General features: G+C 47.6%; 1 protein-coding gene across 7 annotated transcripts in view; it reads left to right on the top strand.

Moving 5' to 3' along the window:
* The window catches only part of CDC6 (cell division cycle 6), a 44,281-nt gene that overhangs the window by 1,877 nt on the left and 15,766 nt on the right, over positions 1-26,638 (top strand). For 2 of the 7 annotated variants that reach the window (XM_008271437.4, XM_008271439.4), the window contains exons 2-12: positions 595-782; positions 1,911-2,192; positions 2,294-2,493; positions 2,768-2,943; positions 5,122-5,228; positions 7,430-7,569; positions 8,433-8,533; positions 9,682-9,746; positions 12,847-13,049; positions 13,944-14,084; positions 14,345-15,025. In XM_008271437.4, coding sequence (XP_008269659.1) covers positions 605-782; positions 1,911-2,192; positions 2,294-2,493; positions 2,768-2,943; positions 5,122-5,228; positions 7,430-7,569; positions 8,433-8,533; positions 9,682-9,746; positions 12,847-13,049; positions 13,944-14,084; positions 14,345-14,434 — 1,683 coding nt within the window. In that variant the 5' untranslated portion in view covers positions 595-604 and the 3' untranslated portion in view covers positions 14,435-15,025. Of the gene's footprint in view, positions 1-11; positions 32-591; positions 783-1,910; positions 2,193-2,293; positions 2,494-2,767; positions 2,944-5,121; positions 5,229-7,429; positions 7,570-8,432; positions 8,534-9,681; positions 9,747-12,846; positions 13,050-13,943; positions 14,085-14,344; positions 15,026-26,638 lie in introns of those variants that run through there. The other 5 variants (XM_008271441.4, XM_008271438.4, XM_070060736.1 and 2 more) reach the window with 4 other exon arrangements.

Below are 26,638 nucleotides of genomic sequence, written 5' to 3'. Positions count from 1 at the left end.
AGGTTGAGGTTTCCGCGAGACCCGAGAAACAGTGAGGGGAAGGGAAGGGAGATCGCGGGAGATCCGAAGTCGGGGCCGGGGCGGGGCGGTGCACCCTCGAAGTGGCTCTAGCAGTTGTGCGTGGTGTGAGGGAGCTGAAGCTGCGGACAGGAAAAGTTCCCGGCTGCGGCTGAGAGCAGGGTGAGAGGGGGCTGAAGGCGGACGGACGAGCGGCGGTGCGAGGGCTCCGGAGACCGTGCGGCGGCGGCGGCGGCTGTGGGCCACCGGGGCCGGAATCCCGGGGTTCCGTGCGTGTCGGACTTTTCGGCCACTTGGGCTTCTGTGCACCTCATTTCTTATCTGCTGGATGAGGATGATAATAGGGCCTACCCCTCGGCGAGCGAGTTAGTACGTAAGGAATGCATGACAACGTGTTACACAACACAGGGTAGCTGTTACCACACAGGCTGGGATGTGGAGCAGAACTGAACGTTTTCATAACATTGTTTGCTTCTGAAATGAGTGCTGATCATCGGTATAAGCGAACTCAGGGTTAGGTATTTTTCCTTTTCACATGTTCACTGGCTGACGTGTTCTTTTTTTTGTCTCTAGCAGTATTGCCATCATGCCTCAAACCCGATCCCAGGCACAGGCTAAAATCAGTTTTCCAAAGAAGAAGTTTTCTCGGACAGTAGACAAAAGTAAAAACCCTGGTGACGTCAAAGTAGAACCAGCAAATGCGCACACTCTGCCCTCTTCTCCTTGCACAAAAATTCTGCCTCTGAGCCCCAGAAAACGTCTGGGTAAGTTTAGATAAGTGCACCTCTTGGACTGGTAGCCCTCAACCTTTTTCTCAGTGATAAGATGCCTGTCCTTCAAAGGAGCTTTTTCAGTTAAGACTACTGTGTTCATTTTAGTGATTTCCAGAATATTTGCTAAGTGCTTACTGAACTACAGGGTTAAGCCACTCATTGAGATCACTTCCTAAACTACTTAATGGATCTGGACTTCGATTCCTTAAGACTGAATTTAGTGTTGTCAGTGTTTTAATCGACCTTGTGGTTATATGGTTAAGAAGCTTGGGGGCTGGTGCTGTGGCCTAGCTGGTAAAGCCACCACCTGCAGTGCTGGCATTCTATGTGGGCGCTGGTTCGAGTCCCAGCTGTTCCACTTCTGACCCAGCTCTCTGCTATGGCCTGGGAAAGCAGTGGAAGATGGCCCAAGTGCTTGGGCCCCTGCACCTTCATGGGAGGTGCAGAAGAAGCTCCTGGCTCCTGGCTTTGGATCGGTGCAGCTCCAGGCGTTGCAGCCATCTGGGGAGTGAACCAGCTAATAGAAGACCTGTGTGTGTGTGTATGTGTGTGTAACTCCTCTGTAACTCTTTCAAATAAGTAAATAAATTTTAAAAAAAAGAAGCTTGATCAATCTTGGTAGAAGTATGAAAAACAAGGACATGATGTTCTTAATATTTTCTGTCCTTTTCTTGTGTTAGTAGTTGATAATCCTTTCTTGTCTTAGAGCACTTTTTTTTGTCTTAACTAAGAGGGGGTGATATAGCTATATCTGGAGACATTTTTATTTGTTCCAGCTGAAGAGATGCTACTGGCACAGTGGATAAAAACCAGGGGTGCTGCTAAACATTCCACAATGCACTACAGCAGAGAATTATTTGGTCTGAGATGTCAGTGGTGCTAAGGTTAAGAAACTGTTTTGGAACTGTCTTGAAAACTGATTTGGTTTCTATCAAATAGTAAGGTTCAGTGGTACCATCTGGTGGACAATATTTGCTTCTACATGAGACGGCCTTATTATTTTTGGTATTTCTGACTGAGGTAGAAATTTATGTCTTTCTGTGGAAGGCAGAGGTCTTTGCAAGTCCTTTCACTCTCCACTGCTATGAACGACTACATTGTGATTTTAATGTGTTTCAGGTGATGACAACCTATGCAACACTCCGCAGTTACCTCCCTGTTCACCACCAAAGCAAGGCAAGAAAGAGAACGGCCCCCCTCGCTCACATACACCTAAGGGACGCAGATTAATATTTGAAAATTCGTTGACAGTTAAGTCTCCTAGCAAAAAAGAACAAGCCAGAGTTCCCCAAAACAAAATACTTTCCTCGTCTCAAAAAGGTCAAGAGAGTACAACAAATTCTGAGCAGAGATGTCCATCGGAGAAAGAATCTGTATGCATGAGACTGTTCAAGCAAGAAGGTTTGTGCTCACAAGGCAGCAGTTGTAAACAAAACTGATGACTGAATAAAACCCGGGGGTCACCTTCTGTTGACTAATTGCCCTTTTTTCATCTGGCACAGGTACTTGCTACCAGCAAGCGAAGCTTGTCCTGAATACAGCTGTCCCGGATCGGCTGCCTGCCAGGGAGAAGGAGATGGATGTCATCAGGAATTTCCTGAGGGAGCACATCTGTGGGAGAAAATCGGGAAGTCTTTACCTCTCTGGTGCTCCTGGAACTGGAAAAACTGCCTGCTTAAGCCGAATCCTGCAAGACCTCAAGGTACCTTGCAGATTGAATTTTGATGCTCTTGCTAAAATGATAGTCCGTCTTTAAGAGTTAAAAAAGAGTAAAGGTTTAGGAAATGTATGGTTTCCTCAAAATAAGACAATTTTAGTTCTACTGTCAAAATTTTATCAAACGAAAGTAAGGCTTTCTCTTTTATAAACTGTTAGCTCCTCAAAGACTTTTCTAGTTCCATCAGATCTTTGAGACCAAAATAACTCCCACTCCCACTCCCACGTTTGCTTTTTTTTTTTTTTTTTTTTTTTCGTAGAAGGAACTGAAAGGCTTTAAAACTATCATGCTGAATTGCATGTCCTTGAGGAGTGCCCAGGCTGTGTTCCCAGCTATTGCTCAGGAGATTTGTCAGGAAGAAGTGTCCAGGCCAGCTGGGAAGGAGATGATGAGGAAACTGGAAAGACATCTGACTGCAGAGAAGGGCCCCATGATGTAAGTACTGCTCTGATGCATGCTGCTGTGTGAAAACCTGCAAGATCTGATGCCCACAGACAGAATGTTTTACTTCTTAATTTAGCATTAATGAACATAAAAATTACACATTTATGGGATACCATATGACTTAATACATTATACATTGAAGACTGAATCAAGCTGAACATACTTCAAACATTTATTTCTTTATGATGAAAACATTTAAAACTTTTTGTAGCTTTTGTTTTATTATTATTTTTACCTAACCTCATTTTTTTAGAAGATTTAGTTATTTATTTGTAAGGCAGAGTGACAGATCTTCATTCTGCTGGGTCACTCCCCAAGTGGCTGTAACATACAGGTCTGGGCCAGGCGGAAGCCAGAGAACCTACAGTTCCATCCAGCTTTCCATATGGGTGGCAGAGGGCCAAGCACTTGAGCCATCATCTGCCTCCCAGGATGCATCAACAGGAAGCTGGAATGAAAACAGAGTAGCCAGGACTCAGAACTAGCACTCCGATTATGGGTTGCAGGTATCCCAACTGGTGGCTTAGCCTCTTGTACCATAACACCCACCCTTCTAGCTTTTATTTATTTATTTTTTTAAGATTCATTTATTTGAAAGGGGGAATTGGAAATTGCAGAGGGAGACACAGAGAGAGGGGTCTTCCATCTGCTGGTTCACTCCCCAAATGGCCAGCTTGGCCAGAGCTGAGCCATTCCGAAGCAAGGAACCTGGAGCTTCTTCCAAGTCTCCCACATGGGTGCAGGATCCCAGAGACTTGGGCCATCTTCTGCTGCTTTCCCAGACCATAGCAGAGAGCTGGATCAGAAGTGGAGCAGCTGGGACTCGAACTGGGGCCCATATGGAATGCCAGCACTGCAGGCAGTGTCTCTAGCCACTATGCCACAGTGCTGGCTCCATTTCTAGCATTTTTGGTTGAAACATACAGTACATTATTGTTACCTATAGTCATTCTGCTGTGCAGTTGAATGCTAAATTTTTTTTTTATTTGAAAGTGATAGAGAACTTCTATACGCTTGTCTACCCTCCAAATACCTATAACAGCTAAGGCTGGACCAGGCTAAAGTCAGGAACCAGTATGTCCATCCTGGTCTGCCACATGATTGGCAGCAGCTCAAGTACTTGATCCATCATTTGCTTCTTCCAGGGCATTAGCAGGGAGCTGGATCAGAAGCAGAGTAGCCAGGACTTGAACCAGTACTCCAATATAGGATGTCAGCATCCCTAGAGGCAGCTTAACCTGCTTCATTACAGTGCCTGTCCCACCAGAACTTTTCTTAATCCTATTTAACTATAACTTAATACTGTTAATCAACATTCCTCCTCTTCTCCACCTTCTAATTTTAAATTGGAAAAAAATGTTTTTTGATTAATTGCTTTAAAAAAATACCTGAATAGGAGCCAGCTTTGAGGTGCAGTGGGTTGAGCCACTGCCTGCAACACTGGCATTCTCTGTGAGCACCAGTTTGGATCCTGACTGCTCCCCTTCTGATCCAGCTTCCTGCTAATGCACCTGCAAAAGCAGCAGAAGATGGCCCACAAATCTGTGGGCCTCTGTACCCCCAGGGGAGACCCAGATGAGGCTCCTGGTTCCTGGCTTTGGCCTGGCCCGGCCCCAGCTGTTGCAGCCATTTGGGAAATGAACCAGCAGATGGAAAATCTCTCTTTCTCTGTAACTCTTCCTTTCAAATAAAGTAAAAAATAAATCTTAAAAAACAAACAAACAAACAAAAAAAAATAACTGTTAACTTGTTCATACGGAAAGTACTGTAACAGAGTAGAGAGGACAGATTAAGACTTTCAAACTAGTCTACAGCTTTAGGAATATAACCTAATGTCAGCTTGGATCAAACAGATTGGAGAGTTAATAAGGTAAATAGTGGTCTGAATTGTGCAGCAGAGTAAGCCACTGTTTGGAATGTGACATTGAGTCTTGGCTACATCACCTGTCACCCATTTCAGAGACCAGGATGGAGTTTCTGGCTCCTGGCTTTGGCCTGGTCCAGCCCCAGCCATTGTAGCCATGTGAGGATTGAACAAGTAGTTGGAAGATCTCCCTTTCTCTCTGTGTCTCACCCTTTCTCTGTCACCCTGCCTTTCAAGTAAATGAAAAGTCAACAAACATTTTAAAAAAGAAGATGAATAATGACAGTGATTGTTTTTCTCTGTAGTTTGTTAGTGCTGGACGAGATGGATCAGCTGGACAGCAAAGGACAGGATGTGTTGTACACACTGTTTGAATGGCCGTGGCTGAGCAGTTCTCGATTGGTGCTGATTGGTTAGTGCTCAGTTTCTCTATTATTTTTATTTGTGTGTGTGTGTGTGTGTGTGTGTATACATACATACATTTTTTTTTTACATTTTATTTGAAAGGCAGAGAGGCAGACAGAGTTTGTCTGTGTTCTGATTTACTCCCCAAATGCCAAGGCTGGGCCAGGTTGAAGCTGGTAGCTGGGAACTTGATCCGGGTATCCTGTTTGTGTCAGGGACCCAAGTACTTGAACTATCACTTGCTGCCTCCCAGGGTGAGAGGAAGCTGAAATTGGAAACAGCAGGGACTCAAACCCAGGAACTCCTATTTGGGATGAAGTCATCCTAAGTGCTGCACCAAGTGCCTGTCCCAGTGCTCAGTTGTTGATGTTACAAGGTGGTTCTAGGCCAGTGCTCCGGCTCACTAGGCAAATCCTCCGCCTGCGGTGCTGGCATCCCAGGTTCCAGTCCCAGTCAGGGTGCTGGATTCTGTCCCGGTTACTCCTCTTCCAGTCCAGCTCTCTGCTGTGGCCTGGGAAGGCAGTGGATGGTGACCCAAGTGCTTGGGCCCTGCACCCGCATGGGAGACCAGGAGGAAGCACCTGGCTCCTGGCTTCAGATTGGCGCAGCGTGCCGGCCATAGCGGCCATTTCGGGGATGAACCAACGGAAGGAAGATCTTTCTCTCTGTCTCTCTCACTGTCTAACTCTGCCTGTCAAAAACAAACAAGGTGGTTCTAAAGTGTTCTTCCTGGGAGGGAGGAAGGGAATATCATTATGTTCTTAGTGTTGTATCTATTGGGGCTGTTTGCTGTTGCGTAGTAGGTAGAGCTGCTGCCTGTAGTGCCAGCATCCCATATGGGCGCTGGTTCAAGTCCCGGCTGCTCCCCTTCCCATCCAGCTCTCTGCTATGGCCTGGAAAAGCAGTAGAAGATGGCCTGAGTCCTTGGGCCCCTGCACCCTCATGGGAGATCTGGAAGAAACTCCTGGCTCCTGGCTTCCAGATCGGCACAGCTCCAGCTGTTGTGGCCATTTGGGGAGTGACTCAATGGATGGATGACTCTCTCTCTGCATCTCCTCTCTCTGTGTAACTCTAAATTTCAAATAAATAAATAAATCTTTAAAATATTTGTATCTATAAACCATATTGAATCTGTTAAAAACTAGTTAAAAATTAAAATTTTAAAAATAAATGAAGTGGCCGGTGTTGCGGCTCAGTAGGCTAATCCTCCGCCTTGCGGCACCGGCACACCGGGTTCTAGTCCCGGTCAAGGCGCCGGATTCTGTCCCTGTTGCCCCTCTTCCAGGCCAGCTCTCTGCTGTGGCCAGGGAGTACGGTGGAGGATGGCCCAAGTACTTGGGCCCTGCACCCCATGGGAGACCAGGAGAAGTACCTGGCTCCTGCCAAATAAAAAAAAATAATAATAATAAAAAAAATGAAGTATTTAACATATTCAGCTCATTTTTCACCTATTATTTGATCTTAAATCAGCTTTCTGCCTTGTCAAAATAAGAAAATGACTAAAAATAATTATAGTCATTTTAATCTGTTGGTTTTCTTTCTTTCTTTCTTTCTTTCTTTCTTTCTTTCTTTCTTTCTTTCTTTCTTTCTTTCTTTCTTTCTTTCTTTTTTAAAGATTTATTTATGTAGTTGAAAGGCAGGGATACAGAGAGAAGGGGAGAGATCTTCTGTACACTGGTTCATGCCCCAAATGGCCGCAATGGCTGGGGCTGGGCCAGGCTGAAGCCAGGAGCTTCTGGGTCTCCCATGTGGATGCAGGGGTCATCTTCCGCTGCTTTCCCAGACACATTAGCAAGGAGCTGGATCAGAAATGAAGTAGCTAGGATGTGAAACGATGCCCATATGGGATGCTTGCACTGCAGGCAAAGGCTTAACCTTCTATGCTACAGCACCAGCCCCTAATCTGTTAAATCAATTTTGCTAAGTCTGAATAGAAATGACATTTTAGGGACAGTGGATTTTTGGAGTATTTTGTCCTGCTCATCAATGAAAAATTTGAAACCTGATTTTGAAAAGGACATTCTTTGATGACTAAGTACATCTTACCCAATAGGTATATTTTTTTAATGACGGTGGGTTGGGGAGCCGGTGGGAAGTAACATTTGGAATGCTGGATTATAACTGGAAATTCGATTTATCTTTCAGAGGGTTTGGCTTTATTTTTAGGATGATCTGACCAATGGTGATTAATGTTATTTATCTTCTCAGGTATTGCTAATACCCTGGACCTCACAGACAGAATTCTGCCTAGGCTTCAAGCTAGAGAAAATTGTAAGCCTCAGCTGTTGAACTTCCCACCTTATACCAGAAATCAAATAGCCACTATCTTGCAGGATCGACTTAATCAGGTGAGTACCAACCATTGTGCCAAATTTTGGGTTTCTTGAATCACCTTTGTTGCAGACGCCTAACAATAGTTAGAATATTTTGCTTTGCTAATGGAACAGGAATTCCTATGGACCATAGGACATTTTTTATGGGAATTTCCACACATGGTTCCATTTATTGGATGCCTCAATGTTGAATTAAAAGTAGCAGGTAGGGACTGGCATTGTGGTAAAGTAAAGCCACCTCCTGGGATGCCAGCAGCCTAATATGGGCACTGGTTTGAGTCCCAGCTGCTCCACTTCTGACCCAGCTCCCAGCCAATGTGCTTGAGAAAGCAGCAAAGGTCAGCCTAGGTGCTTGGGAGCCCTGCACTAAATGTGGAACACCCAAATGATGCTCCTTACTCCTAGCTTTGAACCAGCCCAGCTCTAGTAGTTTTAGCCATTTGGGAAGTGAACAAGTGGATGGGAGACCTCTCTCTGTCTCTCCCTGTCTCTTTGTAACTCTGCCTTTCAAATCAATAAATAACAAATCTTTTTTTTAAAAAAAAAAAGGGCAGAGGAATCACTCAGGTGCTTCCTTAATGGTCTTTAAAAAATAGGGCCTTTGAAAAAAGCTTTTGCAAGTGACTATAGATTTATTTTTTGCCAGTTCCAATTGCTTTTTTCCCATTTATGAACCTCCAATACATTCTTACAAAATGCTTAGATGTGCAAGAACTTAATCATGTCCATTTATTTACAAGCAGAAAAGGTATCTCTTTGATTTTAAAGGGTGGCCAGTCAAGTTTAGACTTAAATATGAAAATATTTATGTGTGAGACCTATGTTGCAGAGAGAGGAACTTAAACTTCAAATTGTTGTCTTCTATGTCTTGTCCTAAGGCGTCTAGAGATCAGGTTGTGGACAGTGCTGCCATTCAGTTCTGTGCCCGCAAAGTCTCTGCTGTTTCAGGAGATGTTCGCAAAGCGCTAGATGTGTGCAGGTGAGTTATGGCGCCGTCGGCAGCTTTTATTAAAAAAAAAGGAAACACTGTTAATTGTCTTGTGTAACTCAAGTGAATGTGGCTTAAGAGGCTCCATTCTGCTACTTTTTACGCTCAGAAAGGAGGACTTGTTTCTCAGTGGGGAGCTCTGGATTTCCACCGTGTTAATGTCTGAAACATTATCAGTCCATTACCTACAGAGGGAGAAACAAATGAGATGTTGCTGGCACTCCCTGTGGTGATTATAGATTGGTTAATTACATTTGTATTAAAAAAGACTCCAGTTTACTTTTCCATTAGCTGGTCTCAAGCAGGTTTATTTATGGACCTGAACCATCTTTGCCTTTAGACTTCTTTCCCCTTCCTTTCCTTTTGTGAGCGCCCCTTCCCTCCAGTTGGTGATCCCCCACAGTTGTACTCCAGACCTCTTTCTCCCTTCCCATCCCCCTGCCCTCCTGCTGGGGAAGCCTCTGCTGACTGATGGAATTTCTTCCTTCTCAGTAGGGACACTGGGTCCATTAAAATGATACTTGCTGTGCTGGCCCGCTGGTCCAGCTTCCCCCCACTGCCTTGCAGAGGATCCAGTTCTGGCTTATAGCTTCCTGTGGGCAAAGTGCTTTGGAGAGAGCAGTGGGAGAGCAAGCTCTTCCTATTGCTGGATTGCATGATCCTGAATTTGAAAATTTTCCCTAGTCAGCACACTGCTCGGTGAAGACTGCTGCTATGAGTAACAGTCATGTAGCTGGCAGGGTTCAGCCTACACAGGAACTCTATATGTGTAAACTCAGGACTTCCCTTTTAGGTCTAGTGTGTGTGGATGGTACTGGTTCTCTTTAATCAATTACTCCCACCACATATCTTCTCTCCTACCCATGATATTTTCTCTTCATCCAAAACGTTAGTGTTGGCTCAATGTATGATGGCCTACTTGGCATCTCCAATGAAACCATATAGTGTTAAAAGTTCCTCATAGCCCTGGCCTATGAATTATTTCAAGGTTATTAAGTCCTCATTAGTTGAGGCATGATTCAGTTTTGTTTGGAGGCTTTAAAATTATAAAATATCTTCTTAGTGTGCCTACTTTTGAGCTTGATGGCTTGGTGTGTTTGCTTTGACTAACTAAATTAATGTTTTAAATATTTTTATAGAAGAGCTATTGAAATCGTAGAGTCGGATATTAAAAGCCAGACTATCCTGAAACCACTATCTGAATGTAAGTAGTTTATCTCCTTTCTGTTTTCCTTTATTATTTGGAGCTTAACTTTTCTGAGAAAAGAGGTAGAAAGATGAAATGAACATAGTTAAATCCACACTCACCCATTTTGGGGTATGTGTCTGTTTTTAGTCACTTTCATCTATTTTATTGCAATCTTGCCTGTCAGTACCATGGTCCATGCATTACTGGAAAATGAGTTCCCCAGGGCATTACATAAATGGCTGGGCTGCAGGGTGTTTTCTTTCCAAGCTCTAGGAATGAAAACCGTAAAGTCAAATCAGCTATTCGATGGGTGTTTTGTTGAGGACACTTTAGGTCTCAATGTAGGTGAAAGCAAACTGATAAGGGAGCATTGGGCAAAAGAATTGTGAGTTCAACTTGGGGTATCTTCAGCCTTAAAACAAGTCTAGGGGGGCCGGCACTGTGGCATAGCAGGTAAAGCCACTGCCTGCAGTGCCACCATCCCATATGGACGCTGGTTCGAGTCCCAGCTGTTCCACTTCTGATCCAGCTCTCTGCTGTGGCCTATGGGAAAACAGTACAAGATGGCCCAAATCTTTGGGCCCGTGCACCCACATGGGAGACCCAGAAGAAGCTCCTGGCTCCCGGCTTCAGATCAGCACATCTCTGGCCATTGCTGCCAATTGGGGAGTGAACCAGCGGACAGAAGACCTCTCTCTCTCTCTCTGCCTCTCCTGCTCTCTCTGTGTAACTCTGACTTTCAAATAAATAAATAAATCTTAAAAAAAAATCTAGGAGGGTGGAGGTATAGTGGTCATAGTGCTCCAGTAAACTGCAGGCTCCCACAAATGATAAAATTAGTTTTCCTTTCCCTCAGCTTTGTTGTCTTAGATGGCCATGAACTACGTGTGTTGTTAGTGTTTAATATCCAATGTTAATCTTATAGAAAAAAGGATAGTTTAATTTCTTCACACCTGCAATAGTCTAGAGATTAGTTTTTTGTTTTGTTTTTAATTATTTGAGAGGCCCAGAGAAGACTCCCTTCTACCAGTTCATTCCTCAGATGCATGCAGTGGTTGAAGTTGTGAACTAGGAACTCAGTCCAGGTCTCCCACATGGGTTGCAGGGACCCATCCATTTGAGCCATCACCTGTTGCCTCCGAGGGTACACATTAGTGGGGAACTGGAATCGGGAATAGAGCTGGAACTTGAACCCAGGCATCCTTATAGGAGATGTGAGTGTCTTAACCCTAGGCCAAATCCCTGCCCTTGGTCACAAGTTTAATCAGTTTGTTAATCTAAGTAAATAAGAGCTATAGATTATAGGAAGTAATCTTGTGGTAGAAGATACTTGAAACTCATTTGGAGCCAAGAGGATCTGTTATTCCCTCTATCTAGGCTGAAAATCTCATATGTTGTATAAATGAAGTAAAGAGCTATTTTTATTGCCTGTGATAAACCTGGTCTCTAGTAAAGTAGCCTAGGCTCTATTGAAAACAAAATATTTCAGAAGTGGCCAGAATCAGTGCTAAGGCTAAGGGTAGGCAATACATATACTGAGGTACTGATTTCTCTTCAGCTTCTCAGATGATTCCCCTTTCTCCTTTCCTCTACTGATAACATTTAGGCTTCTCAGTGCCCCCCATGAGCACCGCTGGCACACACATAACTTAAAGAGGTTGTAGTGCACCATGCTAAGCTATCACCTGCTATGCTGGCATTCCCTATAGGAGTGCCCTTCAAGTCCCAGATACTCTGTTTCTAGTCCAGCTTCCTGCTAATGCAGCTGGGAAGGCAGCAGAAGATGGGCCCCTGCCAACCATGTAGAAGACCAGGATGGAGTTCCTGGCTACTGGCTTCGGCCTAGCGTAGAGCTGGCTGTTGTGGCCATTTGGGAAGTAAACTAGTGGATGGAAAATTGATATCCATACCCACACTCCCCACTTTCCAAATAATGTATACTTTTTGAAAACATCACAATGCTAAAAAGATATATAGGGATGTCGTAAGTTCCTGCCATAAAGTATTATATTAATTCTTTTCTTCTGGTATGTGAGATTGACTTTTAATGGCTTCAGAAAGCTATAGGGAGACTGACTTCAACTAAGTATAAGAAGAAATTTTCTGATAGGACCAACTAGGCTTCTTAACATAGTAGACTCATAGCCTTAAAGATAATCAGAGGAAAACTGCATCAATGATCACGTGTTGGGATTGTTTTAGAGGACACTCAGCTATTAGATAGGAAGTAAGAATAGACCTTAACATTACTTTCAATTTGTAAAATCTGTTACTTGATCTGTGATCTCTGGTTTCTCTATCAGTCCTCTGCAGCATTCCGTTTGTCGTCATGAAATAGAAGCAGATTACTGTGGGGCAACTGCAAATGGTCTCAGGAAGTAACTTTGGGCAAAGGTTGTTTGAGAGCAAATCCCTCCTCTGTCTTGCAATTTATGCATCTCCAAACAATGAGGCCATAGTCCTGTGTAGCTCATTGGCAGTTTCCCAACCTCTGGCTTTAGAGATGGTGCTATCTGCTAGGATATCCAATGACATTTTCTCAAGTGTTGCTGTGCTGCGGATCAGCTTGGGCAAGTGAACTAAACCTCAAAAGTCACTTGGGGAGGCCATCTGGAGGACTGATGTGGGATTTTTACTGTCCACATTTATCCACACATTTGCTTCAAAATACTCAGTATTTTGGAAGAAAGAATTTCCAGCTATTTTTCTTCCTTAATTACCAGGCACAGTCATCATCTTTGCTCCAAGGGTTCCCTTTTTACCTCTGAGGCATTAGAAACTTTCATGGTAGAATACAGTGGTTCTCTGTCTGATCCTTCCTCTTTCATGAGGTGGATTTTGTCTCCTTGACAAAATTACATTCCACAGGACAAAATAGCTCACTCTTCTACCCAGAGAAAGGATAACCCTACTTACCAAGTCATCCCACATTATTTTGGCATCTTGCTAAGGAGAGCATTGTCTCTCGTTGGTTGGCATCTAGTTAGAACCTCAGCTTTGCCACCACATGACTGCACTTGGATTTCCTTTAGCTAAAATTTAGTATCACCTGTCTCAACACACAAGCACATAATATTTTAAAAGTCAAATTAAGCTTAATTCATTTCCTTTATAGGTAAATCATCCTCTGAGTCTCCGGTTCCCAAGAGAGTTGGTCTTACTCACATATCCCAAGTCATTTCAGAAGTTGATGGTAATAGGATGACTTTGAGCCGAGAAGGAGCACAAGACTCCTTCCCTCTTCAGCAGAAGATTTTGGTGTGCTCTCTGCTGCTCCTGACCAGGCAGCTGAAAATCAAAGAGGTCACTCTGGGAAAGGTAAGTTGGGAATCTGCCACTGGAGCTGACATTGAGATGAGAATCTTCTCTGCAGAGCAGATGTTTTCCCAAAGTCCTATCATGCTCCAGCTGATAGGAATTAAAAATCGATTTTAATAGTAAGAATAAATACTGGTATTTAAAGATTTATTTTTATTTGAAAGAGTTACAGAGGGAGGTAGAGACAAAAGTCTTCCATCTTTGGTTTACTCCCCAAATGGCTGTAATGGCCGGAGCTAAGCTGATCAAAAGTCCGGAGCCAGGAGCCTCCTCCAGGTCTCCCATGTGGTGCAGGGGCCCAAGGACTTGGGCCATCTTCTACTGCTTCTCTAGGCCATAGCAGAGAGCTGGATTGGAAGAGGAACAGCCAGAACTAGAACTGGTGCCATATGATATGGTGCTTGAAGGCTGAAGGCTGAAGGTTGGGGCTTTATCCTACTGCTCCACAGCGCTGGCTGCACAGCTGGCCTTTAATAGCCATTAATCTGGCTGGCGCTGTGGCTCACTAGGCTAATCCTCCGCCTTGCGGCGCCGGCACCCCAGGTTCTAGTCCCAGTTGGGGCACCAGATTCTGTCCCGGTTGCCCCTCTTCCAGTCCAGCTCTCTGCTGTGGCCCGGGAATGCAGTGGAGGATGGCCCAAGTGCTTGGGCCCTGCACCCACATGGGAGACCAGGAGGAAGCACCTGGCTCCTGGCTTCAGATTGGCGCAACGTGCTGGCCATAGCGGCCATTTCGGGGATGAACCAATGGAAAGGAAGACCTTTCTCTCTGTCTCTCTCACTGTCTAACTCTGCCTGTCAATAAAAATTTTTTTTAAAAAAAGTAGATTATAATAAATTTTAAAAAAGAGATTTTTTTTTAAGCAACCTATGTTCTCCTGTGTTTCCTTCCAGTTGTATGAAGCTTACAGTAACGTCTGTCGCAAACAGCAGGTGGCAGCTGTGGATCAGTCAGAGTGTCTGTCACTTTCAGGGCTCTTGGAGGCCAGAGGCATTTTAGGATTAAAGAAAAATAAGGAAACCCGTTTCACAAAGGTACAACCAACTGCTTCTTTGTAATAATGCTTTCACTTGTCTTGTTCTAGAGAGCTTATCCTTTGCTAAAATAAGGATTTTAAAATGAGCACAATTAGATCGTTTGCTTTTTTGTTTGATAGGATTTTAGGTGTGTAAGGGACAAATGAGATAGTGCTTGTCTCAGTTGCCTCTTGTGAGAAGTTTTTTGTGGTAGAAGTTTGTGTAACAACTTTGGTTCTGTGAGTTCTCCATCATGAATCATGCTTTTCTTTTTCCAGGTGTCTTTGAAGATTGAAGAGAAGGAAATAGAGCATGCTCTGAAAGACAAAGCTTTAATGGGAAATATCTTAGCTACTGGATTGCCTTAAATTGTTCACTTACTGCACATCGGGCAGTATTCAGCTGGCATTTAGCGAAGGAGTCTTCGTTTTAGTACTTTATACACTCAGGTCTGAAAACAAATATGACCTTTTATACTTGAAACCAATGAATTTTAACCTATAGACTCATGAATATTAGCACAGAATAATATGTTTGGATCTTATTTTCACCCATAAAAATGACCACGTAGACCCTTTTCAATTACATCCAGTACCCTCTACCACTTGTGTGCCTCTAACCACTTGTATTTGCAGGTATGCAGATTTGTATGGTGGAATGCATATACACTTACCTATTACTTTCTTCAAACATTGATATATTATGTTAAGAACTTTGAAGTTAGGGTAAGAAGAATGGAAAGGAATGATCCTGAAAGCAAGACCACATGGTGATTTGGAGGACACTTTGACAAAGAATTTTTTGGGGGGGTATACTGTGTTCATGTTGCGGATTCTACCACATTGTGACATTTTAAAGACTCATTGTGTTTCTTGGGTACTCCGAAGCTTGAGGGACTGGTAAGGAGAATGTAACTCTGCAAATTGTGAATATATTTATTTTATTTTATTTATTTTCAAGTTGTAGTCTTAGTCTTTTTAAGCAATCACATTTCGAGAGAGCTCAAGCTTCCAGATGGCAATATGAAAATTCCTTCCCAAACTGTCCCACAGTCTTAGTTACTCTCAGATGAAACCTTTGTTTCAAGATGCCTTAGTCTGGGGTTGGATTTTCATCTGAACACATATTTTCCCAGCCTCATTAGATAAATTAATCCATGTGGATAGTCACAAGTTCTCTTCTGGGTTTGGTTTCTAGTGGCATTAAATGGCAATGTTTAATAGGGACACCAGAGGGCACCATTATAACACTGACAAAGTGTGGGCTTGGGGCTGGGGTGGTTTTGAGGGAAGGAGGGGAAGATACCTAAAAGTTTAATTTGTTTGGGAGATTGTGTTTTTATAGCTCATGCAAAAACTTGAAATTTAAACCATGTGATGCGAATCGTCTAAAGAGGCACTATCGAGTCTCTGCTCATCCTTGAGTTCTGCTGTCTCCTTGTGCCTTCTGACATGGCCTTGAGTTTGGAAACTTGATATGTTACCAATGATAAGTTGGCCACTGTTTCATTCATTCTCCCCGCTGTATCCTTGTAATGTGATCTGAGCTACAGCAGGTGGTATGGGATAGAAGGGCAAGCGGAGAGCCCTCTCCTCTGAAATGAACACTGCCCATTGGAGTGTGCAGCAGAAGACAGTCAGTGGACCTGAGTCTGAATATCGTTCTTCCCTCACACCCCTTTATTACAGCATTCACATTTCCTCTGGGGGTAATTTGCACGTGGGAAACACAGTTCTATACCTCGAAGGTTGGAAAGTGTCTGGGGCTATAAGAGTTAACAAGGATAATTGCAAAGATTGTCCGAAGGCTGATGGAAAGCAGAGACTGAATGGGATTGAGAACAGATGCGAGGCTTGATTTAAATTACATTTTATTGGATGCTGCAGCCTTAAGAGACGTGACTGCTTTACAGTTTGTTTCCACACTGTGGGCAGCTGCTGTCTGTTCTGTGTCCACAGTAGGATCCTGCCCAAAAAGGAGCGGCCTCCCCACCTCGTTGTGTTTGAGGCTTGGCGCCTTCCTCTTAACTGTACGGCCTGAGTCCGGAACATGGCTTGACTCGCAGTGGGGCTGCTATGTATCCTCTCTGGCTTTCAGCCAAGATCACATTTACGGATTCAAAGAGGCAAATTTCTTTCCCCTCTGCCTCCCTTCTCTCCCTTTCCCCTGGTATTTGGAAATAGGGTTTTCTGTATGCCGGTTTGTTAGTTTCCCTTCCTTTAGTTCTCTCCCCACTGTCAATTTCTAGGTCATTGCTGCTCTTAAGACTTTAGCAATTGGAACAGGGTTGGTTCTGTCAATGGCGCGTGAAGCAGACTTAGAGTCCCTGCTTGGCTTCCGCTGCCCTTGTGGGAGCAAAAGCTGATATATGCTTGTCAGTAAAGTCTTAAGTGTAGTTCAGACAGCCAGGAAAGCAGGGAGGAAAAGTCCTTTCCTGACTGGCTCTCCTCACTGAGGCTGAGAGCTACAGGAAGGTAGTGGGAGTTCTGGTGGGAGGGGCTCAGCTTACCATCTCTAGTTCTTTGCCAGGGTCACAGGATGCTTCCCGTAGAGTAGTGGCAAAGATGCTGACCTACATTCTTTTAAAGGTGGTGGGGTGTGTGCCTGTCTCGGTTTATCTTTTTGTTTTTTCCTTGGATGAGCAAACCAAGCTTTGATAGAATGTTGGGCATTGCTGTGGAAGGTGCATAGGTGCAATAAAGTTGGTGTGAGTTTCAACCTCAGAGCTGCCACTGCTTCTGGCTCAATAAGATGGCCTCTGGCTAGCTAACTGCAAGAGTGTGTGAGGGCCAACCCACCCACCCAGAGATCAAAAAAGTTGCCAGAACCTTATTTCCCCCACTGCTTCCTACCTTTGTTACATGTCCATTTCAAGATATAACAGAACTGGAAGGAGGAATGAGAAATGACTTGGGTCCTGTTTTAGAAAATATCTGTTGAGGGGCTGGTGCTGTGGTGTAGCAGGTTCAGCTGCCGCCTGCGGTGCCGGCATCCCGTTTGGGCCCCGGCTGGAGTCCTGGCTGCTTCTCTTCTGATCCACCTCTCTGTTATGGCCTGGGAAGGCACTGCATGAGAGACCCAAAAAGATCGGCCCAGGTCCTGCTGTTGTGGCCATTTGGGGGGTGAACCAGAGGATGGAAGACCTCTCTCTCTCAACTAAATAAATAAATCTTGTTTAAGGTTTACCTATTTGAAAGAGTTAGAGAGAGGTAGAGACAGATAGAGAGGTCTTCCATCCGCTGGTTCACTCCCCAAATGGCTGTAATGGCTGGAGCTGAACCAATCCCAAGTTAGGAGCCAGGAGCTTTTTCTAGGTCTCCCATTTGGGTGCAGGGGCCCAAGGACTTGGGCCATCTTCTGCTTTCCCAGGCCGTAGCAAGAGAGCTGGATTGGAAGTGGAGCAGCTGGGACTAGAACTGGCACCCATATGGGATGCCAGCACTTCAGGCCAGGGCTTTAACCTGCTGTGCCACCATGCTGGCCCAAATAAGTAAATCTTTAAAAAATCTATTGAGGCCAGCTCCGCGGCTCAATAGGCTAATCCTCCGCCTTGCAGTGCTGGCACACCGGGTTCTAATCCCGGTCGGGGCGCCGGATTCTGTCCCGGTTGGCCCTCTTCCAGGCCAGCTCTCTGCTGTGGCCTGGGCGTGCAGTGGAGGATGGCCCAAGTGCTTGGGCCCTGCACCCCATGGGAGACCAGGAGAAGCACCTGGCTCCTGCCTTCGGATCAGCACGGTACACCAGCCGCAGCGCAGCGGCCATTGGAGGGTGAACCAACAGCAAAGGAAGACCTTTCTCTCTTTCTCTCTCACTGTCCACTCTGCATGTCAAAAAAAAAATCTGTTGAGAGGCGTTACCTTAACTACTGAGGGAGAACAAAAGAGCCAAGATTGAGGTTATATTTAAATTTTTTTGCCTTATATATTTGAAAGGGAGAGAAACACATAGAGATAGTCCATCCATGTTCCCTCCCCAAAATGCCCTCCAACAGTCAGGGCTGGGCCAGACTGATACCAGGAGCCAGAATCTCCATCTGGGTCTCCCACAGGGGTAGCAGGAACTCAAGTAAGTACTTGGGCCATCACCTGCTTCTTCCCAGGCACATTAGCAGGGAGTTGTTCAGAAGCCAAGTTGCCAGGACTCAAACTGGTGCTCATGGAATGTAGGCGTCCCAAGCAGTGTCTTAACCTGCTGTATCACATTACTCACCTCTTTATTTATTTATTTAAGATTTATGTATTTCAGAGTCAGATATCTTCCATCTGCTGGTTCATTCCCTGGATGGCTGCAACAGCCAGGGCTGAGCCTGAGTCTCCTACCTGGGTGCAGGGGCCCAGGGACTTGCGCCATCTTCTGCTGCTTTTCCCAGGCCAGCAGGGTAGTGGATCAGAAGTGGAGCAGCCAGTACAGGAACTGGCACCTATGTGGGATGTCGGCGTTGTACAGGCAGCAACTTTACCCACTATATGACAGCCCCTCCTGTGTGTATTTTTATCTGTCCCCAGCACTTAGTATACTGCAACAGGTAGATATTCAGAGACTGTTGAATGAGCAGATAAATGAGCCAGGTAAGATACTGCCTTTCCTTGTATCAGAGGACAGTCTGAGCTGGAGGGAGACATTGTTGGTACGTTTACATTGAGATGGAACAGGCTCCTGCCAAAGAGGGTGCTCCCTCTTCCAACATGTGTCAGGGCAGAGTTGTGGGGCATTTACTGGCTGCCCAGATGTGTTCCAGTCACTCCTAATGTAGTGGTTATTGTGCTTGAAGCAACTTCCATGTTGCTCATGAGAAACTATGGGGAGAGTCTTGCCCATTGGTCGGGAAGGGGGGTACCTGTTTGGATAGCACCTAGTCCCTAGAGATTGGCCCAAAACTGCCTCCAGTTGGTAAGGGATTAGGGAAGAACTCACCTTTGATGTCTCGCTTTTTAACTTTTGGGGAAAGCTGTGATCTCAGATCCCTCCTGTACAAACAAGGTGCCCTCTAAGACGTAATCCTCTTAAGCCCGGAACAGTGCAGGTCTTCCTCTTCTCAGAGGTGCGTTCTGTAGGGGAGAAGCTGTGCCCTCTGGCTTCCCCTTGATTTTTCAACCCCAGCCCCAAGGCAGTGGCTGTAGAAGCTAATTGGGTGCAAGGGGCATGGGTAAAGGCTGAAGACTGGCAAAAGGAAAGAGCCAACTCCGTTTTTTAAAAAGCTCTAATTGAGTTCTGAATCAGCCTCACTCCCTTTGATCCCTCCTCTGTTTCCCACACTGCCTGAAAGAGCTAGATCAGCACTTTATAACAAGGGTGCGCCTGCTCCCCGCACTGCCCCCCCTCTCCTGACGCTCTCTGCTGCCGCCATCCACTGCTTGTCTCCTTCAGTTAAGATAATGAAGATGCTGAGAGATAAAATGTGTATTTAATAAGGGTGGGGGTAGGGAGGCAGAAAGGGGCAGCCAGGGCCTTTCCTAGTTTGGGGCCTCGCCAAGAAGCTGAAAGCAAAGCTAGAGTAAGACTTGGCCCCAGGGTGTGGGGGTTTCTGGGCCTCAATCCAGCTGACTTCACTGCCTGCTGTTTGCCCTAAATTCCCCCACCTCCACCCTCTCACCCCCACACTCCTTTCTCTCCTCTGGATCCCAATGGGAAAAAGAGAGTCTTGCTTCGATTTTCTTTTCAGCTGGTAACATAGCCTGTGCTGCGATGCCCCCCATCCCAGAGTCAGCTGCAAGGTCGGGCTAGGGCAGCCCCCTCTAGCCTAGGCCTGTAGAAGCTGTGGGTTCACAGTGGGGGGTGAAAAAGCTGGAGTTAATGAAGACCAGCTGCTCGTCTGGGTTCTGCCTCCTGCTAGCTGGAGGCCAGCCTTTGGTGGTGGTTAGAGGTTGGGGGGAGGGTGACCTCCATCCATGGGCACAAGGATATCCTGTGGCAGCTAGCCTTGTGCTTCTCTCTGGGCTTGGTTTTCTCCTTAGTTTGTCAGAGAGTAGTCTGTTTCCCTCTTCCCCTACTCCTCCCCTCCCAAGTAACACTCAGCCCTTATTGAGCTTTATAACTGTAGTGGTGGCCCAGCTGAGATCTGAGGATCTCCAAGCCCTTTTGTAAACACTCATTAACTGCCTGGGAAGAACCGAGAGTCCTGTTTAACAGCTGGGAGAGAACTGAGGCACTTTAGGGTGAAAGGGTTGACCTAAGCTCACCCCACGGACTCCACCCTGGGGCCCTGGGTCCTTACTGACTAGCTCCTTTCCCTGGTTCTTCCTGCAAGACTGCAAGAGGTGGGGGCAGTGCTGCTGCCCCCTCCCCTGCCTCAAGTCTGTCCTGGACGTTCCCTGACCTTTACCCCATGACATTTTCCCTGCTCTGCTGCTGGAGATAACCTGCAACTCTCCTTACAAAATGATCTCAATCCACACTCCGAACTTCTCTATTCACCTTCTTCCCCTTGCCCACCTGGCCTACCTAACCTGAATTCTCATTCTGAGCTGCTCAGAAGGCTGATCTGTTAAGTCTTTCTGCCCCCTGCATTTGTCAAATGGTACCTGAGAAAACACTGTCTGTCTTTAACTTGTACGTTCTGGTAATAAAGACTCAGGCACTGTTGGGGGTTGGGTAGGGGTGCTGGTTGACCTCTTGCCTCTACATCCTGTTCTCCCATTGATGATTGCCATTTCCGGTCATCCTTGCAACCCAAAGAACGTTTTACCCCTTCTCCCCCAGCCTCACGTGCTCAGACTCTGGCCTACATATTTGCATGCTCCATACATTCCCAAATACACACATCGCAGTCTAAATGTATAAAACTACCAATTTCCAACTGCCATCTAAGTCATCCTGTCCTTTATTTGCTGAAAATTGAGGTCTATCCCCCTGGGATGGTGTCCTAGGTACTTAGGGGTGACTGGGAGGAATGAGGAGACTGCTCTAATCTGTGAGGAAGAGGGCGAGAGTGAACACCTGTTGAAAATGTATGAAGGAGATCCTAACCCCATCTCTAGCACCAAAACCCACATCCATCTGCTCAGGGTTGGCAGGAAGAAACGATTTCTTCCTGTCCTAGCTGAAGTCATCCATATGCTGTATATGAGACTAGGGACTGCCTGGTCCCAACCTGGGACTCAGACCCCCATCTTGCTTCCAGCGGGTATTTCTCTCCTGTCCTCAGCTCTGCACTGGCTGACCTAGTCAGAGCTGGTAGAAGAGGGCGGGGAGTGTCTACCAGTTAGACAGTGGGCTTTAGGACCCAACGGGAGCCTGTGTCTCTTGCAGCAGCCTAACCCAGAAGCAGGGGGGAATCCTGAATCGAGCTGAGGGCTTCCCTGGTTCTCCTGGGAACCCCCTCGCCCCCTGCCAGCACACACCTGAGCAGGTAGGATCATGCGCACCCCTTCCCAATTCTCCCTCTGCCGCCTTTCGCCCCGACCTCTCTGCTCTTAGATCTTGCCGTTTCCCTCTTCGCCAGTTCAGGCTTTCCCCATCCCTCCTCCCCCGTCTCGCCCTGTAGTCCTGGGAGGTGGGAGCCCTGGAACAGCGGGGTGTCTAGAAGCTCAGCCTCTGCACCCTCCAGCAGCCTCCCTGCTTTTCTTCTGAGGCATTCCCCATTCTCGAGCCAAGAATGGAAAGGGGGTGGGGGGAGTCTGCCCAGGCCCCACGCCCTTGCACCCTCCTTTGCAGTATTGCCTAATACCCCTTCCCCCACCTCACCTAGACTGGAGAATTGGCAAGTGATGGTGGAATAGCCAGAGACAGCCAGAGGGGCACAGGAGCCTTCCTGAACGATTGCTTCCTCTCTGCTTCCCATTCCAAGGAGCCCAGGACTTTGCCCCTACTCATACTGATGTCCCCTTCTAGGTTTGTCTCCCGTTTGGACAGCCAAGGCTTTGCTGGAGGGTAGGAGAGGTTATGAGCATTTTGGTGGCCTTTTCCTACAGGGAAAGTGCTTTGAGCTTATAGCCCCCATCCCTCCCATCACCTCCACACTTATTACCAAAAAAACCCCCTTCCCCTTGTATGTGTGTGGGTATGTGTTGTCCATGTGATTGTAAGGTCCATAAATTTGGATAGAGGTCACTTCGAGCATCCAAGGGTAGAGATTCAAGAGTGTGGCCCAGACCAGGACAGGCCCTGTCCAGATGGCTGGAGCAGGGGTATGGACCAGACTGGGAGGTTGCCCAGCAATGTCGCCTCCCGGGGCTCCCAGTTTACCCTTGAGCTGAGAGGTCCCCAAGCTTCTGCCCTCCTGCAAGCTCTAGGAGAGAGCTGGACGGTGCCTATTGCTTCTGGTGGTTTGTTTGTCCTCCTGTGGTGGGCTGACAGGCCCTGCCCTCTGAAGATCTAGGGCATCTCGTTCTGGTTTGGTGGGTTGACAGGAAGGGTGTATGACTTGTCCAAGTAACTGTGTATCTTGCCTGGTGGGTAGTAGCTTAGGAGGAGGGAATGACTGAAGAAACTGGTCACAGCTTGAGCGAAGCCCTCTAGCTCTCAATGTGTGGTGTGGGTGGGCGCCATATGCCCCTCTGGAAACTCAGTCTAGGGTGGAGAATGCTCTGTATTCCTCCATGTCTCCCTGGGTCCCTTAAAAGTTGGTTTTGAAGGAAAGGATGCTTCATAGAGTAGCTCCTTAGCTTTGCTCTTGACTGCAGAAGGGAAGTAGATTCTGACTGTGAGCAGAGGCCTGGATTTCACTCTCCCCAGGGTCACTTAACTGTGTACATGTGTTATCTTTCTCTTCCCTAAGTCACAGGTTCTTCATTTATGAAAATGGCTATCAATAACGAGCCCTGCTTGTCTGACAGGGACAGTGCCATAAAGAGCCTATGTGAAAATGCATTATAATGCCCGGGACAAATAGTGGTTGTGGTGGGGTGTATGTGTGTGTGTGTGCAGGGGGGAGGTGGTAGATGGGTTCCTTTTCCTAAATCTAGGTCAATTCAATTCTGCCTTCATTCTCCTTCCCCCATCCTTGCCCATCTAGGGGATGGTAGAACCAGGCAGGGCTGATGCCCCAGGTACTGCAGAATTCCCCTAACATGGGTTGTAGCTGTCGCCGGAGAGTCTATGGTTTGCCCATCAGGCTTTTCTTCCTCTGGGGCTCTACATCTTCTCCCCTGAGCTTTGTCTCCACCTTCTTTCTGTCATCCCTGCCCGGCGTCCTTGTCTCTGTCTCTCCCCTGCCCAGTGGCCTCCTTGTCCGGCTCACTGGGCAGGAGCCCTAATCGGATTCGACAGCTGAGATATGTGTGGCGGCTGAGAGCAGGCGGGAGGGAAGCCAGTGGGAGGGTGGTGTGAGGGCTGCCCCTGGCACTGCCCGCGCCTCCTGAACACCACCCCGGGCCTGCTGACTCCTCACTTGGCGTGGCCCCAGGGATGGGGGCCAGAGGAAGCTCAGGAATGAAGGGGCTGGGGGCTGGAGATGCAAGGAGAGAGCAACACACCCAGGACCTCAGGACCTAGTTGATATTCAGTGGCCTTCATGCCAGTGTCTGTGGTTCTGACAAGGAGAGGACAGCAGATGAGCGCCAGGCTGACCCTACCCTCTCCCCATCCCCATGGCCCCGCTTTCCTCTCGTTCAGGAGTGTGCTCACTTTCCCCATCCAGCCCCTTTGGCCAGTACCTCGTTATGGGTCACATCTGGGAGCTGCTGGGGATGCCATGTGTCTGCCTCAATCTGGGCTGCTTCCTCCCCTCCGAGGTATTTCTCTCACTCACTCTCTGGGCTGGTCGCCAGGACTCCGGGTTTCCCGCCTGCCTCGCGGTACACAGCTCCCTTGCAGGCCTCCAGAGAGTCACTAAGCTGCTTTCCTTCCGCCTGTGTGAGGAGGGCCTCCCCCCAAGGCTGGGAGGTGTCAGGAATCCCAGGTGGTCTGGGGGGGGAGCATGTCCCCTGGCATCATAGCACCAGGCTTCTCTCTCCGAGCCTCTGACTCAGCTTGGGGGCAGTGCATGCCCATCCTGGCAGGCATGGCCTGTTCTCACCTCCAAGCATCTATCTTTACACATTCGTAGCCAAGATCTGCCTTTTTTAGCCTTTTTTCTCATAGTATCTGGAGGTGGCCATTGAAACCCGTATGTCTGCACCCACACATTTTAGGGAACAGGGATTAACATAATCGAGGCTGGGGTACTATTTTGTCTTCCCCCTAACCAGGCCAGGATGAAGAAAACTGGCACAAACTTCCCCTTGCCAATTCCTTCTGCCCTCAAAAGATCAGTCAGTGGAGCCAGACCCTGCCTTCTTGGTGCCCACAATGTGGTTGGCACTGATTTGTCAGAAATTGGGAAGGTTTCCCTCCAGACCGCTTGCCTCCTTTCTCCTCCCACAGGGTAGGGGCAGCTCTGTGATTGTAGGCACTTATGGGCAGGCCTCCCCCTAGGGAAGGGGTGTGGGATGCCCCTGAGATGGCCAACTTGGCACTAGTCCCAGGCTGGAGTGCTGGACGTGGTTCTGAGCTGGGAGGTGCTGGGGGAGGGCAGGGCATGGGCCTCCCTGCCCCCTTCATTTCCTGCTCTTTGGGCAGCTGTGGGCGAGAAAGGCTGCAGGGACTATTTTTAGTTGGTCTGTCCCCTGGCAGGAGGGACGTGCAGAAAAGCACGGGGCAGGCAGAGGGGCTGGCCAAGGTGAGGGAAATCAGGCAGGCAGAGGAGCGGGGAAGGGCTGGAGGGGCAGCAGAAAGAGAAGGAAGCATGTTGGGCAGGGGCAGGACCTTACTGGGAGGGGCCTGATCCAGGTAGATGAGCTGGGCTGGGCAGAAAAAACCTGGACCCCTGAAGATGCTCTGGCCAGCTGGACTCAGGATGGAAGGAGATTTTGAGGCCACCTGGGCAATCCTTTCTCCTTTCAGAGAGGGCAACAGAGGCAGTGATTTGCCCTAGGACAGTCAGTCAGTCACTGGCTGCATTGCAGTCTGAACCCAGGCAGCTTACACTGTTACTTTCTCATCATGGTCCCTCCCACTCCCCACTGAAGCCAGGAGGACCTAAGCCCAGGCACACCTGGTCTGTTTCCCTCTGTTTGTTTGTGCAGGGTCTCTGGTAAACCCCAGCTTGGTTTGTTTATAGATCTGCACCATGTGGAAGGTCTGTGTTCAGGCTGGAGTTTGTTTGGGTGGCCTGTGACCACGGGTGTGGACTGAGGTGCTGGGAGAGTTCCAGCAGCCTCACAGGCTGGTGAGCTGTGGGACTCAGAGGCACCTTAGAGAAGGGAAACCCTGGCTACCTTATTTTAGAGACCCATAGAGGGCCAGGTATTTGTCCACGGTCCCAGGATGAGTGGAAGGGTAGGACGCAGGTCTCCAGGCGCTCCAAAGCCCTGTGTGAGTCCTGCCATGCCCTGGACCTGTGGGTTGTAGTGGTGGTTTGCCAACTCCTTCGACACAGGAAAAGAGCAGGGCTGAGGAGTGGGCTCACAGGCTTCTGATCAGGGTCAGAAGGGATTCTTCCACTGAGGCATGGAGGCCCAGGCATGTGTTTGAGGAAAGTTGGGGGGGTGGCATGGGAAGAAAATTCAGTGGAGAATTGTGTCAGAATTCAGTCCATATTATGTCTCTTGCCAGCCTCTCCCCCAGGGCCACCATGTTGTACAGCTGTAGACTATAATGTGGCTGGCGCCCCCTGTAAGTTGTTCAGTTCAGGGCCCTGCCTACATAGCTTCTTGTGGTGCACCTGTTCTCTACCCTCTTTCTTCAAATTAGATTAAAAGCAAGATGAAAGGAGGTATTCCACACAGGCCTAGTCCAACACCCTGTCCCCGGCACTGCCTCCTGCCACTCAACATCTATTGCTCCACTGCCCACCCCTCTCCTCCAAGCAGGTCTCAGTGGGCCACAAATAGTGGTGCAGGAGCAGCTCCCCCTCCCTCCACTCCGTTTCTGTGTCTCTGGGGGGCTGATTTATAATGCCCCCCTCCCAATCAGTCCTGCCGCAGTGTGTGAGAAATCAATAGTGCAAATGGATTGAGGCTGTTCAGTCTGTCGACTCCCCGTGGGCCCCTTCAGCTCTCGTGGGACTTGCAGAGTTACTCAGTCCCCTTCCAGCTTAACATACACATAAATATACACACCTAGTGGCTGTAGCCAGAGCACTGAGCACAGGAACCACTCTCTCTGTTCCTCTCATTCTCTCTCTCTGTCTCTCTCTCTCTCAAATATACTGGGCTGGTCTTGGCATGAAAATATGCTTGAACATTTATTTTCTAGTTTGGGTGGAGTGGAAGTAGAGGGGCTTAAAGGGCAGTGGCTGCCAGCCAGAGGTGGGGAAGGAGGCAGGTGGGTGAGGGAGATGGAGGAAGGGCTAACGGGGGAAGGCGTTGGTGACAGCCCACCCCATCAGCCCGGGTAACTCAATTCCTACACCCCACCCTCCAGATTTCCCTCCTGCTCAACAACTTCAGCAGCTGCTGGCAGAAGTGTGTATGAGTGCATTTGTGTATGTGGCAGGGAGGCGAGAGGGGCTGTGGGGGCAGGGGGTGCTGCCAGGACATGTTAAAGGAGACTCACAGCCTAGGTACAACTTGGGTGGCAGGAGGAGCTGAGGCAGGTGGGAGAGTGGGTGGTAAGTGATGGGCAGGGGGCAGGCTGCAGGGGGGTAAGGCAGC

Source organism: Oryctolagus cuniculus, chromosome 17, assembly GCF_964237555.1.
Source record: "Oryctolagus cuniculus chromosome 17, mOryCun1.1, whole genome shotgun sequence".
Classification (NCBI taxonomy): domain Eukaryota; kingdom Metazoa; phylum Chordata; class Mammalia; order Lagomorpha; family Leporidae; genus Oryctolagus; species Oryctolagus cuniculus.
This window is presented reverse-complemented; position numbering and strand designations above follow the sequence as displayed.